Source organism: Phodopus roborovskii, unplaced genomic scaffold (assembly GCF_943737965.1).
Source record: "Phodopus roborovskii unplaced genomic scaffold, PHOROB, whole genome shotgun sequence".
In the NCBI taxonomy this organism is placed as follows: Eukaryota; Metazoa; Chordata; class Mammalia; order Rodentia; family Cricetidae; genus Phodopus; species Phodopus roborovskii.
In genome coordinates, this window is record NW_026126563.1 from 9,372,942 (window position 1) to 9,390,362 (window position 17,421).

General features: G+C 40.1%; 1 protein-coding gene across 4 annotated transcripts in view; it reads left to right on the plus strand.

The window, feature by feature from the left end:
- Ark2n (arkadia (RNF111) N-terminal like PKA signaling regulator 2N) overlaps positions 1-17,421 on the plus strand; it is a 71,404-nt gene that overhangs the window by 41,607 nt on the left and 12,376 nt on the right. For 3 of the 4 annotated variants that reach the window (XM_051202261.1, XM_051202263.1, XM_051202262.1), the window contains exon 3: positions 7,087-7,254. The exons of the other annotated variant lie outside the window; for it this stretch is intronic. In XM_051202261.1, the coding sequence (XP_051058218.1) occupies positions 7,087-7,254 (168 nt within the window). The remainder of the gene's footprint in view (positions 1-7,086; positions 7,255-17,421) is intronic. 4 annotated transcript variants of the gene reach the window in all.

Here is a 17,421-nt window from a genome sequence, read left to right on the forward strand (position 1 = left end):
ATGGAATTAGGTCTCTATGGTATCATACAGAATTGTAATAAGCAACAAAGGAATGACCTCCAAGAAATGTATTCTGAAGGTTTGAAAAGAATGTTATGAAATTGCTGGTTTTATTTTATTGCATTCTCTTTATATCCTTTATACACCTGTGCATCTGGAGTGTAACTTACAGATTAAATAAAATGTTTGAAAAAAGAAATGTTTCTTGTTACTCTATTGAGGACTCTTGTTGTAATGTTAGTTATTTCCTACCAGATAATTCATTCTATTCCTGTCAAGAAATAATATTTCTATAATAAAATTAGCAGTGTTAGTTTGCGGATAGAATAATAAATTTTACACAATATTTTTAGGATGGTTTTCAGTTTTGGAATTGGTATATTGAAAAGGGACATAAAACACCACTGTAAACCTAAACATCTGTCTTTTCCTTTTGTGCTCTACTGGTTATCATGTTAAAAATCAAGGAGAATTGGGAAAATGGCAAATTGTAGACGGTGTCAGTTTAAAGAAGGGACTAAAATAGTGAATGAATGAATCTTTATCGAGGAGCTAGACTTGGAGAGGTTACACTAGTGTGTACTCTCTGGCATCTGTAGTGTGTGCTTCAGTCAGTGTCTGCAGATCTGAGAACTTAAAGCAGAAGGCAACCTCTTCAGATGCCTGGTGCCTACATTTCTAGGTTCCTTTAGTTATCTCTGTAAGTAATAGTGGGATATTTTTGACTTAGTTCGCTTGACTCAGTGCTTTCTTTTCTCCTTAGATAATGCTGAAATGTTAAACTGTCATTTTCTTTTGACCAGCTTTTAAGTATTCTGAGAATCTTGAAGCATTTCACCCCCCTTTACCTCTTGATCCTTTCAAACGAAACTCTTGTATCCATCATAAGTAACTTTGTTTCTGAACAAAATGACTTGTTGTTTATCAGTATGAAGAAAAGACAGTGTGATTTCTAAAACTATTTTCATGGTAGGAACTTTATGACATTCCTCAGTTTTAATAATTGAAATGAGTATAGTGTAAGACGTTTAAAGCAGACTGGTTGATTTTTATTTTAAAAATGCCATAATTCCTAAACAATTTCATCTCTGTTTAGCACCCCCCCCCCTTAACATTTTTCTTTTTGTTAAAATAGCTTTTTGATGTTATTCTGGAGAAAAAATACACTCACAGCTTTTGATACTTAAGGTTGCTTTTCCAAAGATAACACTTTTAAAATTTTTTTTTGGATTCTATTAACAGTTCTTTTTAAAGAGATGCCTGGGCTGCTTTCTTATTCATTCAAATGGTTCTGGATTTGTATTTTCTTCCTTGATAGTAATGAAAAAAAAAAACCAAAAAAAACAAAAAACAAAAGAGACAAGTATGCTGAAACATTTTGCCACTTACAGATATAAATTTGTATTTTTGTAGTAAAACTGGTGTTTTTTAAAAGTGGGTTCTTCTAAAATCCAGTCTGCTTTCTGGACGTGGACTCCTGTCCCTTTCCTTCAATTCCTCAAGCCTGCTCCTTGTTACCTTAGTAGCTACCATGTGCAGGTTGCTTTCCAAGGTTCCTTGGCTAGGTGATTCCTCAGAACTTCCTTTCAGACTAACTTCCTATCTCATTATCTGAGTGATGTCTGTCCCCTCATTCTCCTCCCGATGTTTTGTGCATAATGGCAGTGGTCATCGGCCTGATGGGGGAATGGGGACCACTTGAGGTTCCTCAGTAGCAACAGGACAGACACCCTCTCTTCATGTTTGGGGATTGGAGAGATGATGTGTAACAGAGATGAAAGAAATTTTCTCTGGGCTTTGTTGTATGTTACTATAGTCATAGAAATACTCAAAGGAATAAACCATGTTTGGTGCATTGCCCAACATGGTCTAAGTGAAGAATGATGTTTCTAGGTGTCTAGGACACATGAGGAAGTTCTATTCTGGATTTCAGTACCTTTTATAAAGAGAGACTAGGGATGCTAGTTAGTGGAAGTGTTCTGTAGGTAGGGATGATGCTGAGTGTGGACCAATCCAAAATGATCTTTGGTTTTGAGATGCTTGTGTAAGAATACTTACAAACTAACATTTCACTTTTGTTTCTTGGATTTTCTTTTCTTTTCTTTTTTTTTATTAGTGTTTTTGAAACAGGGTCTTCTTTTGTAGGTAATTAGGGCTAGCCTAGAACTTGCTAATGTAGTCTAGGCTGGCCTTGAATTTATAAACCTTCTGTGTTAGTCTCCTAGGTACTGGGATTAGAGAATAAAAGCTACATCAATGATGGCTTCATTTAACTTAATCTTAGCCTGACATTTAGCAAGTTAGGTTTGTGTATAGCATTATAAGGCAGCAGCTGAGGCTTTGCTGTTTCCCAAAGCTGCTTGCATACGGGCTGTTCTGCAGAGTGCATGGAGAAAGAAAGAACAACAGAGAAGGACAAAATAGGATAGCTCCTTCTTACAGCAAGATGGGCGAGTAGGCAAGTGTTTTCTTTGTTTTGAGACAGGATCTCACTGTGTATGCTATGTATGTAGATTAAGTGTCTCTGCCTCCTAAGGGTTGGGATTAAAGACATGCCACACCAGGCCTGACAGGCTATACCTTAAAAAAAACAAAACAAAACAAAACAAAAAAAAAAACTCCTGTTGTGCCAGTGTCATCTTTTTTTATAAAGTGTGTAGGCTGTGGTGTCTGTATGAGCATGTCTCCATGTGTGTTCACGTGTGTGCGTGTATATGGAGGCCAGAGGACAACCTAAGTTGTCATACTCAGGAATGCCATTCACCTCATGTAAGTTTGGGGTCCTCATCGGTCTAGAGCATGCCGGTTAGTCTAGATTGGCTGGACACTGGGTTCTGAGGAATCACATTTAGTCTTGGTGCTTTTAAGTCAAGCACTCTCCTGACTGAGCCAGGCCTCGGCACCTATTGACTCTTCTTTAACACTCAGCATAACCTAGGAAGAAACATTAGTAACATAGTTTACTGGAGTCCGAACAGCCAAGAGAGGGGAAAGAAGGCTTCAACTTTTGAGTCTTTTACCAGAATATGAAGACTCACTCGGGAGTCTTTCTTTAGTAGTTCTACCTAATAGGGACTTCGGCTTTTCATCTGTACAGAAAGAAGCGGGTGAAGGGTAGAACCTAGGCAGTTTAGCTAGACTGTGTCTCAGGGTTTTAAAAAGGCTGTGAGTGTAGCATTCATGAGATCCTGGGTTTCCCAGTACTGGAAAAAGGGGGATGGGAAAGAGTTAAATTGTGTGGTTATCTTGTATCTATATCTTGTATCTATAAAATGGTGTGCTTCTAGTTGCCAAATTTGAAAGGAAATTCATTATGGATAAGAGTAGTGTGTGATAAGAGTGTGTGATTTTGATGTGTCTCCCCCCCAATTAGAATAAATTTGAAAAATAACATTTAATATCAGCAATGGAGAAAGTTGAAGATCATAAAGAGTGAACTTCAGTTTATTAGGAACGACTGTTTGTATTTGAAAAGTTGGAATGGGGCTGGAGCTTACTTGGTAAAGTGCTTGCAGCAAAACATGAGGACCTGAGTTCGGTTCCAGAACATATAAAAAAGCCAGCTGGAAGAGTGTAGATTTCTGATCCTAGCACTGGGGAGAGGAGGATCCCCGAGGTTTGTTAACCAGGTGGCATGGCCTACTTGGAGAGGTACAGGCCAGTGAGAGACAGTTCCTGTTGCGGCACAACACAAGGTGATTGATACCTGAGACTAGAAAGGATATACAGGGTTGACGCATTCACATGCATGTGCATAGACAGACAGGCACGCACGCATGCATATACATGCATGCATGCACGCATGCGTGTGTGCGTGCACACACACACACACACACACAGAGAGTGGAGGGAGAGGGAGAGAGATCGGAATCTATTCATGTAAGATAGGGGCTGAGTACAAATCAAGCTTAGTGTATTATGTTGTTGGGGATTGAGCCAGGACCTAGTATATGCTAGGCAGGGACTTGACAACTGAGCTTCCTCTCCAGCTTTGTTTTGATGTTCTTATATAAAAGGTGTTGGTGGATTTCTTGATTTTAACTTTTCTTCTTTTGTAATTGCAACAAACGATAAAACATTCAAAATGTAAACTGGACATAGTGGTACATGTCTATGATCCTAGCACCTAGGAGGATCTCCTGGCTGGGTTCTCCTGTGAATTCAATTAGTGAGGGGGAAAATAGCACATAGATAAACCACACATTGATGTTATTAACTAATTGTTTGCCTTTACGAAGAGATGCTTTTAATGATTGTATAAAAACTAGCAAAGTTATTATCATGTGCCAATTTTTATGGCTATGATGGGTCTCAGTTGGCAGATGGGAAAATGCTCTTGGGTAGCCTTATTTGTTGTAGCATGCAATATGCTTCTGTTAACAATTGAATCTTAAGTTGTTAGTGTTTTGATGTATAGACTGACTTAAAGCAACAATTTTGATGTTCTTGAAAGTTAGTAGGAATTCAGTTGTTCTGAAAGCATCCGAGAATAATCAGGAGAGTGTTTATTCTGTGCAGCTATGGGTTGACAGTAGAGATCTTTCTGTTAACAAGCCAAACTTTCATAGCTTCTCTGATAGCTATGGTCTGAAAACCTTACTAAGATATATTTTAAAAGATAAAGCAGATAAAGAGTTGTGAATTGGCTCGTGGAGAATGGTGCTTTCTGCTGAGCCTGACATGAGTTTGAGCCTCAGAACCACAAGGTGGAAGGAGGAAACTGATTCCTGAAAGTTGTCTTCTCACACACACACACACACACACACACACACACTCCCATAGAAAGTGTAAAAATAACCAACTGAAAAAAATTAAATTCTGTGCTGTCAGAATCACACTCTAAAATACTATCACAAACTGTCACCATTATTTAGCTAATATCACATTTGTTTTCAGAGTTCAAACCCTGTTGTCAGTGCTGAGCACTTACTAAGTTTTGGCTCACTAATGGTAGATGTAAGATGACCTTGGACAACAAGATCCTTACTAGTGCTTTCTCATTGAAAGTCAAAGCTGGAAAAGTTCTTTATTAGTTTGTATAGTTCTGAGTTGCCACTGTTTGAATCCAACGGAAATGAAAAATGACAGTGACCATAATTTAACTGTTAAATATAATTAAAATATGAAAATATTGCTGTCTTTGTTTACAATAAATAATACATTTAAGCTAAGTTATAAGGTGTGCGGTTTGGAAATATGGAAGATACAAGAATGAAGCCAGATAACAAGTTTATGCTTGTATTTCCTACTGATGAAGACTTTCAGACAAGTTATTTCCATGGGTAGGTGATGTGACTCTGCATGTATACATACATTTATACTTATTTGCATGATTATACATGTAGGAGTAGTACAATTTTGACTTGGCCTGTGACCTGTTTTCTCAGCTTGAGGCTGGAGATGGGGAATATGTGGATGAGGGGCTCTGAATTGGAATTGGGTCTGTAAATTTCAGGATAAATCCGTAAACAGTTCATTGCAAACAGCTGAAGAAACTCACAAAACTCTTTCAAAACCAGAGCCTGTGGTCACGTAGTCAGCATTGTACTTAGTCCCTTACCTTATATACCTAAGGGTTTGGACATCACACAGTATCCTGATTCCGCAATAGTCATTTTGAACTCTGACGAAAATTCTGTAGAAAAGAGGCATTTTTTTTTTTTTTTTTAAAAAGAAGTGAAAAACCTCAAATGGGAACAAATTTTGCTGTTTGAACAAAAATCCATTATTGTTCTGTTAAATTTTATGGGCTTTGATGAGCTTGATTTACCCCTGTAAGGAAACTTGAAATGATTTTAAGTAGTCAGCTAAAATTGCCACGGTCGTCATAATTTCATTGTGATGTGCCTGTCCTTTATATAGTGGCACCTGACAAGCCATTTGCTTTTATGTCTGATCACTTTTTAATTTTTAAAAAATGTTGCCACATAAGACATGGGGTAAATAGCTCATCTGTATTCTGTGTTTTGTTCAGTGAGTTTATACAATGGATGTATGTGCTGAAACAGTAAGCCTTCATTGTATGTTATTTTTTCATTCACTGACACATATATTCATAGTCATAAATAGGTGTGTTTGATACTCATTTGTTGGGTGATGTTAATAGTCTATGTGGAGAAACTTTGTTTTTCATAGCTAGCTGTTGGGAAGGACAGCATTCCCTTTAGCTCTGTTCTAGAATGGGGGGAGGGTTGAGAAATTTTTTGAAAGGAAACTATTTCAAAGTACTTTTGCTACTATGTTAGGAAGAGGGTGACAATACATTTTAAAGCATGTGCTCATTTTATAAGCATGAATGCTGGGCTATTGCAGCATGAATTACTGTAGTATAATTACTTCGGTGCTTACCTGCAGTTAGTGATGTGATTTGGGGTTGGGAGCATGTTCTTATTTTTCCAATAAGAACTTTCTCAACTTCTTTTAAAACCTACTCACAAGGGTGCTGTCCTTTACTTGGATGAACTTATCTTTCTCAGGGGAAAAAAATATAAACATCCCTTATCCTTTATAAGATGCCCAAAGCAAAATCCTGACAGTGGGTTTTGTGGTATTGCCTTTTTGTAGAATGTTGTAAAGTGTGTAACATCCCTGTTACTGTCATAGGGCCTTGCTGGAGATTAAAGAAGTTAGTGGACAGAGCTCTCGTGCCAACTTTATTTAGTAAATAAGAAAATGTACATGTGATTTTCCTCTCCAAGTCTGCTAGGAATTTTTAGTATTAGCTACTAAAAGGGCTAAACTCATGTGTCTAAGGGCACTAAGTTAGATCTTAACAGTTTATTGCAGTTTTCCCCATTTTCTTTGTGGGGCCATCATCGCCTTTTCTTAATCTGTTGCTCTGTAGGAGTAATTCAGTGTGACATTGTGTAGTCTTGTCTTCATAGTAAGTAATGCCCTTTTCCTCTTTCTAAAACGTGTTCCTCATCTTTGTAAACTTGGGTTATCTTTTCTACTTCAGCATCATGTTCAAAATACCAGAGTGAGTTCTAATCAGATGCAATGGTAGCTAAGGCAGCTCTTAATTAGTTGGAGAGGTATTTCTTACCCCACAAGTTAGATACAAGTATACATTTTTTTCCTCCCTAGATGGACCTCCAGTTGTAGCTCATTATGATATGTCTGACACCAGCTCTGACCCAGAAGTGGTAAATGTGGACAATTTATTGGCGGCTGCAGTAGTTCAAGAGCACAGTAATTCAGTAGGCGGCCAGAACACAGGAGCTACCTGGAGGACCAGCGAGCTTCTAGAGGCAGGTTGGTCTCCCCTACCCCTTTTCCTGGTGACATAATGTGCATGAGTCCTGCCACCATTCCTTCTGGTAGTAGACCCTGCTGAGGACAGTAAGCCATACACAGCTTGCTTTCTGTCATTCAATGATTTGTGACTATCCAGGCTGCCCTGTATAACAAAAGATTTGAGTAGCCTGTCATTTTACTTCTTAATTAGAAGGAAGCAAATAAAAATATATGAACATGTAGGCATCAAGTTCCAGGAGGCATACTCTTGGGCTAAAATGCTTCTATTTAAAAAAAAAAAAAAAAAAAAAAAAAAAAGCAGCCAAGATGTCCTCATCATGCTCCCTGGCCAGTTCCTTTCCTGCGGTGACTGGATAGCCAGCCACCTTGCAGCTTCAGGAGGGTTGTGGCTGCTCCCTGCCTGAGTGCGATTCCCCATCCTGCAGTGCTGTTCTTGTCTCCTCTGTGGTCTCTCCCTGGTGACTCCTCCCCAGTATCACCTTTTCTGATACTTTTACCTTCTGCCTCCATCATTTCAGAGAGAATCTCCTTTTTTTCTTTTTTTTCTTTTTTGGACTCTGACATCTTAAAGTAATACTTAGAAAGAACCTTGATGCTTACTGGAAACTTCTTAACATACCTCCAGCTTCCCTTCAATTTCTTCCTCAAGTATTCTTTCTAATTCGAGCTTTTATTTTTTTTTAAACATTTCGTACTAAAGTTTATGATGAAGGGGAGGGAACTTTAAAAAAAAGAACCCTTTCTTATGCAGGGTATGTTTCCTTTGTTCATAGGGTTAATGCACTGGTCTGGCAGTTTAATCATTAGCCCAGGTATTACTTTTATGTGAACTTATACAATGTAATTTAGTTTTCTGCATTAAAACACAGTGCCAGTGGTGGTTATCCTGAATTTTTTCTGTCACACACATCTTTAATTAACACTGAAGAGGAATAACTTACTGACCTTCTGGTTGTGTCTGATTTGGAAATTGGATTTAGTTTTGATCTTGGATCAGTTAATTCTCTTTTGGATTTTTATTTTTATGTGCATAAACATTTGCCTAACAAGAATCTTTTAAGGATTTATTAGGATTGTGCATCAGTACTTTGAAAAGAAGTAATATTTTAAAATTAAAGACAATACTGACCACATTTTGTATAACACGTTTCCAAGCTGTGTGATTTAGTTTGTTCTATTACTAAATGTGTTTTTCTTTGATTCTTATCCATGGCTGAAGAAGTAATCTGTCCATCTCAATTTTATTTTTTTGTTTCCCTGACCATGTTATTACATACAGACTACTTACTAGTAAATTTTTGGGGGTAAAAATGAACAATTCCAGCTGGGAGGTGGTGGCACATGCCTTTAATCCTGGCACTCAGGAGGCAGAGAAAGGTGGATCTCTGTGTTCAAAGTCAGCTTGGTCTACAAAGCAAGTTCCAGGACAGCCAAGGCTACGCAGAGAAACCTTGTCTGGTGTGTGTGTGTGTGTGTGTGTGTGTGTGTGTGTGTGTGTGTGTGTGTGTGTGTGTTTTATAGACTAATAGAAATGGGTTAATAATGAAAAGAGAAGGCCTGCTTGTCTGCTTTTGCGCTGTGCACATGCAGTGTCCATGGAGGTCAGAACAGGAGGGAATTGCCTGGAACTGGAGTTTCTGGTGCTTGTGAGCCATTGTGTAGGTGTTAAAAGATGCACCTGTGTCCTCTGCAAGTGCTCTTAACCTCGGAGCCACCTTTCCAGCACACACAGTCATTTATTTATTTTTAAGTTTATGTGTATGGGTGTTCACCTGGTGCCAAAAGATGGCATCGGTTCCTTGGAACTGGTGTTAGAGATGCTTGTGAACTACCATGCAGGTGCTGGGAATCAAACTTGGATCCTCTAGAAGGGGAGCCAGTGCTCTTCAGGGCCGTTTATCTGCTCATGTAATTCTTGATATAAAGAATTCATATCAGTATGTTGACTCATGTAGAATTGCTAATGGTTTTCTTTATCTACAGAAAACCCAGCAGTTCTGTCTCGGGTAGTATTTTTACATCTTCATATTCAGAACTTGTCATATCTTAGTGTCTGTGGGGGACACAAACCCCTCAGAGGAACTGGGCCTGTAATCCCAGCATGCAGAATTAGGAGAATGGTCTGAGTTTAATGCTGGTGTGAGCTACAGAGTAAATTTGGATTAACTTGGGCTAGAGTAAGATTATGTTTGAAACAAAACAAATCCAAATCCATAGGAAAGAAGAAATTTCTGTTATAAAATGGTATAGTATTTGAATATAACTCACATACATCTTTCTTCTTCAGCTGTCTTTGGATTACATACAAGCCCTCATCATTGTACTGTATGTTATTTGGGGAATGCTGGGGAAAAAAAAAAAGACTGCGTGTTCAATTCAAGTGCAGTTTTTCCCTCAGTATTTTCCATTTGTAGCTGGTGGAAATTCTGAATGTGGAGCCAGGGGTATGGAGGACCCACTGTAAATTTCAGCTTGTTTATCTGAGACATCGTGATTGCTGTGTGCCCACCAGCGTTGTTTTAAGAAATAAAACATGCTGACAGAGCATGAGGAGGGTAGCACTGGGGGCTTCAGCTCTGCTGCCCCCACCTCTCAAAGCTGTCCTACATTCGTACTTAATTTGTTAATTAGTAACTAGTTCAAAATCATTCCTACTTTAGAATTAATTGCATTGCAGACAGTCATTGATAATTTTTTTAATTTAAATGTATCATGAGCTTTGTGCTTGCTGAGCACGAGTCTGGTTCATTACTTTTTTTCTTTTCACTGTTGTTTAATATTCTGTATGAGTATATCACAACCTACTCTTACTGAATGTTTAGGGTACTGTTTTAAATGATGCTACTGTTAACATTTTTTGTATATATGCATATACATACATAATTTTGTATGTGTATATATATACAACATATATATACTTTTTGTGTGTGTGTGTATATATATATATATATATGTATATAATTTCTTTAAGTTATAGTACACAGAGTATGTGTGCAAGTCAGGCCATAAATTATGGTAGGTTAATCTTTAGGATGCAGTTACATTTAATAGCTTCCATGACATTTTCTTGTGAAAATATCTTTCAAAGTCATTTTTCCTAGGTATGAAAATGTAGACTATTATGTGAATAATAAATGAAATCAAATGTTATGATTTATAGTAAGAATCTATTATATGGATGTAAGTATTATGGTGTCATTATAAAATATTAATAGAAGTCATGATTGTCAGTTTAGTTTTGGCATTTTCTCTGTTTTGAGTTTGAATGTAAGTTAAATGTTCCATGGTTAATATGATGTCCCTGTATCACAGATAAAATTCTAGTCATTGGACAAACTATTCATATGTTTACTTTAATAGCAGAATATCCGCTCAAGTCCACAGCTCTGATATATTTAGGGTCATTTGAATAATAATTGGTAATGGAGTAGCCAGCTTCTTTTTCAAATAATTAGACGGTGTTCTTATATTAGTTTAATATCTTTAGTTTTGACCTAGGTAAAAAAGTTCAGTAATAGCTAGTTTTTTAAAGACTAGTTTGGAATCAGGAAAGGTATTGGTCAGCAAAAGATCTACATTTTTAACTTTTGATGCATGTCCTTGGCATGTGATTACTTTTTCTTACATGTTTGAATTGTGGGGTTTTCTTCTCCCAGGAGCCACTTCCAAATTACCACAGAGAGGCTTATATTAATTGTAAATGTTCCTCCAATAGCTCAGGCTTGTTACTAACTAGATTAACCATTCTATTACTCTATGTGCTGCCTTGAGGCTCGTGGCTTTTACCTCTATCCACTTTGTGTGTCCACTCGTTCTCTGTTTGGTGACTCCTCTGACTCCGCCCTTCCTCACCCCACCATTCTCAGTTCGGCTTTCCCGCCTAACTGTATCCTGTCCGGCTATTGGCCAGCCAGCTTGTTCATTAGACCAATCACAGCATCCTATATTCTCACAGTGTACAGAAGGATTATTCCATAGCAGGTGCTTTTGAACCAGTAGCCTATTAAGAACTGTGCAGCCATAGGTTAGTTATGTAAAGCCTTAGTTTTCTTTATCTATAAAACTAGTGTTGGTCTCAGCAAAGGTTCTTGTTACTGTTACATGTACAGCATAAAACAGGAATGCTCACCTCATTTGATGGAGGGTGTCCTTCTGTTTATGTTTCTCTTATTGGTCGATGAATAAAACATTGCTTGGCCAATAGTCAGGCAGAAAGGAGAGGTGGGTCGATGAGACCAGGGGAAGGCTAGGGAGAGGAAGGTCAGAGAGAGACACCATGTAGCTGAGGAAGGAGTAACAGGTCCAGACCTTTCTCAGGTAAGAGAGACCGTGTGGGAACGCTTAGATGAGTAGAAATGGGTTAATAATGAAAAGAGAGCTAGTCAGTAAGAAGCCCTAGCCATTGGCCAACAGTTTTATAATTAATATAACATCTGTATGTTTATTTAGGCTGAAGGGTGGCAGGACAGGAACCTCCATCTTCAACCATTGTGCTAAATAATAATGACAGGCGCTGAAGTAGGGAAGTGAGGATGACAGGCGCTGAAGTAGGGAAGTGAGGATGACAGGCGCTGAAGTAGGGAAGTGAGGATGACAGGCGCTGAAGTAGGGAAGTGAGGATGACAGGCGCTGAAGTAGGGAAGTGAGGATGACAGGTGCTGAAGTAGGGAAGTGAGGATGACAGGTGCTGAAGTAGGGAAGTGAGGAAGACAGGCGCTGAAGTAGGGAAGTGAGGAAGACAGGTGAAGTAGGGAAGTGAGGATGACAGGCGCTGAAGTAGGGAAGTGAGGATGACAGGCGCTGAAGTAGGGAAGTGAGGAAGAGCACTGTTGCCATCCTTGCTACATAGTGAGTCTCGGCCAGCTTGGGTTAGAGAGTAAGTTCCTATTTAAAACTACAAAACAGGGGAAAACAAAACAAACAAAAAACAAAAGCCAACAGCAATAAAATTGTAGTTGGGGTTCAAAAAAGCAGAACTCTGAGATACTCTTGGATATAGGACAAGATAGCCCAGATTGTTTCACACTTGCAATCCAAGTACTAGCATTGTGAGCATTGTGGCCAGGCAGCTTCCTTTTGGACTACAGGTTTGCATGATTGTTTTTGAGACAGGGTCTTGTATAGTCCAAGCTGGCCTTGAACTCATGATCCTTTTGCCTCCATCTCCTAAATACTGGAATTACATGCGTGTACCAACTCTGTGTGGCTTACACTACAATTTTTATGGCCACAGTTGTACTGTCCTAACTGTTTAGGTCTAATAATATGAAAGTAGTATATACATTATTAGCTTTTAGATTTTTGATGAATAAAGTTAGAATAATCTGAAATACTAGTGATAGAAAAGGATATCCTAAAAATAACATGTGGTTTTGTGGTTTCTTCAAAAAATGTTTTTTGAAGGGAAAGAAAGCTGCTAGTGTAATGTCACATTGCTGTGTGAAAGTGGAAAAGTTCTCTGGAAGAAACAGGCAGCTGGTATTGGAGGATGAAGGACTGTTAACGTCAGTCCCCAAACTGGGGCAGGTTAGGAGTGGGCTGAGCAGTTTACCCTGAGCTGACACTCCAGAGGGCAGTAGAAAAGTGACAGCTGAGCTTTGGTTGGCCAGAACCCAGCGGGACAGGAGTGGGGGTGAGGCTGGAGAACAGGGATGGGCAGGGGCTTAGTGGCTGTGTGTAGCCGAGAGTGACGATTGCTGCTCTCCTGGCCACTCTCTCCGCCCGCCCGATCCCTCCTGTGCTCTCCCTTCACAGCCCGGACCCTTGTTTGTTTTGTCCCGGTGCTGTGGCATCCGTTCTGACTCAGCCTTTCTAGGGTTGGGATCACAGGGATCACAGACACCACTCTGGCTGTGCACTGAGGGCTTTTCTGTACTCTTGTTACTGTTCCCCTGTTGGATCTGGCTCCAACCCTCGTTGGTTGGTATCCTCAGCTGTTGAGTGTTCAGCTCTACTCACCTGGTGTAATCTAGTTAGCTGCTAAACCCAGCTGGAGATGCTCACGTAATTGGATTAAGGGTCACTTTATTTCCCTAATCTGCAATTTCACCTTGACTCCAGGCTGGCCTTGGCAGTGCACTTCTCACCCATTTCTAGCCTCTCTGTTCTCACCCTGTGAAGGCCACGTCAGCTGCCTGCCACAGCTCTGTCCCTTCTTTCCGCCCCAACTATAATCCGATCTGCCTCATCTTTAAAAGCAGCACATACACGCTTGTCTCCCTCCCTAGATCCCTCCTGCGCGCTCAGCACTGTCTCATTCCCTCTGACCATGGTCCACCCTTTGCGGATTGTCTGTTCTTGTTTCCCTGCAGCTGTGTTTGCTTTTTTGGTCCCATCATTCCCAGGGCTTTGCTTTCCAAGGTGGTCTTTCTGTGTATTTTCACGATGTTTTTTCCCCTTCAGCAGAGTGAGCATAGGTTTATTAAGAAAAACTGAGAAAGAACTGCCAAGAGCAGGAGGGGTCCCAATGGATAATACCCGTATTGTACTCTCACTTCTTACCTGACTGTGTCTTTGCTGGGTGTGGTTTTCCTCTAGGCTCCCACTTTTTTGTGCCATCTCTTAATTCGTGGCAGCCATCAGGGTTCTGCTCTGTGCGCTCTTTGCTTCTGTGGCCCCTCTGTTGGGGGTGCTAGGATTTATCCAGTCTGTTTGCTCTGTATCTTTGAGTCAAAAAAGGTTTTGAAGTAGTTGTAGACCTGAAAATTATGTATGCAGCCCTCCTCAGCCTTTATTGACTCCTTCCCATTTCCTAAATCATCAGCAAACATCATCCCTCCTTCCTGCATTCTTTCATTTACCTGATCCCGCACCGCATGGTCGCTTCCCACTTTGTGCCTTCCCCAGCAAGTGTAGGGTCTGACTGGTCCCGTTGCCTTCACTTTCTGGCCCTGCTGTCCGTTGATTTCTATACTTGAGAAGGAAGTCTTTAAAACACAAACCCTCACTATGCCACCCTGTATGCCTTTCAGTAGCTTCTCATTTTTCACGATCCAAGTCCAGACTCCAACTGCGGTTTCAACTCTGCCAGTGCTGCCGGCATTGTGCACCACCGCCTTTTCTACTGTAGCTCTCAGTAAACTTTTAGACCCTACAGATGCTTACTTCCCTTCTCACTTGCTCACTGGCGGCTAGTCTTCCCTGGGATCTCCGCTTCCCTGACCAAACTTGAGTCTGGGGAATGTGCCTGCTCTGTCTCCTTGCACTACTTGATATGTAACCCAGCCTGGCTCCCAGACCTAGGATTACGGATGTGTGCCATTACTCATGCTTCCAGGCTGTTCTCTACTTCCCTCGTGGAGCAGTTCTTTGAGCTGTGGGTAATGGACTGCTTTTTCCTACCACTGAGTGTGTTGTAGATGTGTTGAGAATAGTGCCTGTGCCTGCCTTGTGCCCAGTAGTATTCCTACCATCTAGTATAATGTATATCATGTTACAAGCAATATGCTTGCTATAGGACACACAGATGAACAGTAAAATCTTTGTGAGATCCTGCCATGCATCTGGAGCGGTGTGTATAGTGATAATGGTAACTAAAGCATCAAGGTACACATGGGCGAAACACGTGACTACGAGGAATATTAGAAGAAGGATCTGGGTTTACCACAACATCCCAGGGTTAACAAAACTGAGTGCTGTGTAGAGAATATTTGTGCATGTAGATTTCAAAGACTGGTGGCCATTGCCAGGGTCACATGAAATCCAAAACCTGTTACAGACTCATGCAGACTGTCATTATAGTCTCAGTCACCAGTTGTTTCTAGTCATCAAAAATCATATATATATATATAGGCACACATGTGCCATAGTGCACAGGTGGAGGTCAGAGGACAGCTTTGAGAGTAGGTTCTCTCCTCCCACCATGTGGGCCATGGGGGTCAAACTCAGGGAGTCAGGCTTGTCTACATGTGGCTTTGCCTGCTGACCCATCTCGCCAACACTTAGTCAATTTAAACTTCCCCAAATGGATAAAATAGCATTATACACTAAGCATTAACAATCTCATTAGACTCGATTACACGTTTTTATTGTAGTATATATTGTGCTTTAAATGTTACGTGTATGCTTTCCCAGGGTTTTGTTAGCACTCTAGTGCCCTTCTCTGACTGTAACATGGAGCTTATGTAAATCTTTTCCTCCTGGGGTGAGCTCTCCAAGGTGAGTTTGCATGGGTAGAGGATGCAAACACTATGAAGTTTACTACATTTGAGGCTGCCTGTGCTTTTCCAGAAGGGTTATGTGAAAAGCCGACGGAGGGAAAACACAGGGTTTCTCAGTGATGTTGGCGCATTGGGGCAAGTGACAGAAGAGGAAGGATGGTCTAAGTCTGTAAAATTTCCCTTCCATTGGTCTCATTTGTATGAGGTTTCATAAACATTTTTGATAAGTATAAGGAAAAAAATTTGTATTAGAAGACAACATATTTAAATGCAGATGTCTTTTAAAACATAAATGAAAATTTGTGTTGATTGCAACTCTGTTAATTTCTAAGAATCAATTTTTTAACTAAAAATTGTGTGTGTGTGTGTGAGAGAGAGAGAGAGGGAGGGAGGGAGAGAGAGAGAGAGAGGGAGGGAGGGAGGGAGGGAGGGAGAGAGAGAGAATGTGGGTTGGTCAGAGGATAGCTTTCAGGAGTCTATTTCCTCCTTCCATTGTGTGCCTGGGGATTGAACTCAGGTTGTTTGGCTGTGGGACAAATGCTTTTACCACTGAACTTTATTACTGGCCATGTAGGAATTTAAAATTCATTTATGATTGTGTATTTAAAGTGGAACACATAGCTGAATCATTTTACTCGTATTTGAATTGCTTTTAGAGACATATATTTTGATTTGCTGTTGTGCCATTACCCTTCCTGTCAGGTCTGTGACAGTCAAGCACATTGTGACATTGAAGGCACCTCACTGTATCATGTAGTGAATAGTTTGTGAAGATGCCTGTGAAGAAGTCCTTTGTGTCTCAGTGCGTGGAACTGGTGTATGCGTTCACTCATGACTGGTTCTTGTCTGTTGAGAGTCATGAGCACTGTGCAGCTTATGTTTCACTCATGCAGGTCCCAGAGCTCCATCTGTCTCTTGTCTTTGCTTCTGTGTGAGTTTTGGGATTAGACTTTGACAGATCGTCATTCCTTGAGAGGGAGAACGTGTTAAGTCTTTCAGAAAGCATTATGGTGTAAACACAGTACGAATGGTTAATTTTATTCTGCGTTTGCTTTTGCAGATTGCTGTCTTAGAATTTTGTTTTATGATGACTAACAGTAGAGAGCTACCCCATTGACATCTAGGTGGTTATGCAGTTCATTAATAGTAGACTAGAGTTGAATGCAAAAAGCACTAAAGCATAAAATATGGTGTTGTATAGTTTATGTATATTTAGGTAGACTGCTAGTCAAAGTATTTAGTTTTCCTCTTAAGAGATAGAAGTACAGAATAGGAGGCATTTACTCGAAAGTCTTGATGTGCTGCTTGGACACATGCCATGTCCATGTGTTATACTTTTTAAAAAGCTTTTTAAATTATGTGCACGTGTGTGGGTATGTGTATATGAATGCGGGTGCCCATAGAGCCCAGAGGAGGGTGTCAGATCCCTTGGAGCTAGAGTTATAAGCTGCTGTGAGCTGCCTACTGTGGGTGCTGGGAACTGAACTTGGGTCCTCTGGAAGAGCTGCACATGCTATTAATATTAACTGCTGAGCTATCCCTCCAGCCCTTTATAGTTATTTTAAAAGCCAGTTTGTTTACTTGTTTGTTTGTTTTCAAATGGCAGAGCATCTTGGGAGATGGCTCGGTGGTTAAAGTGCTTCATGCAGTTGTGAGGAATGGAATTCAGAAACCCAAGCAAATGTCAGCCCACCTATAGTTATAGTTTGAAAGTGCAGACAAGCTGGCTGTTTAAGACTGGCCATATCAGGAAGCTCTGGGTTGAGTCTGTCTGAGTCAATATGATAGAAGAGGGATGGAAGATGATTCCTGATACCAACCTTGTATCTTCATAAACATGCCACATGCATCCACCTATACACGTGCAAAAAAATTATGTGTATACCACATATACATAAACACACGCACAACACACGTGCACATGCACATGAAAAATGGAAAAAGAGAAAAACAAAACAAAAAAAGCCAAACCACAAAGCAACAGAGTTGTGCCCCTGTTTACTTG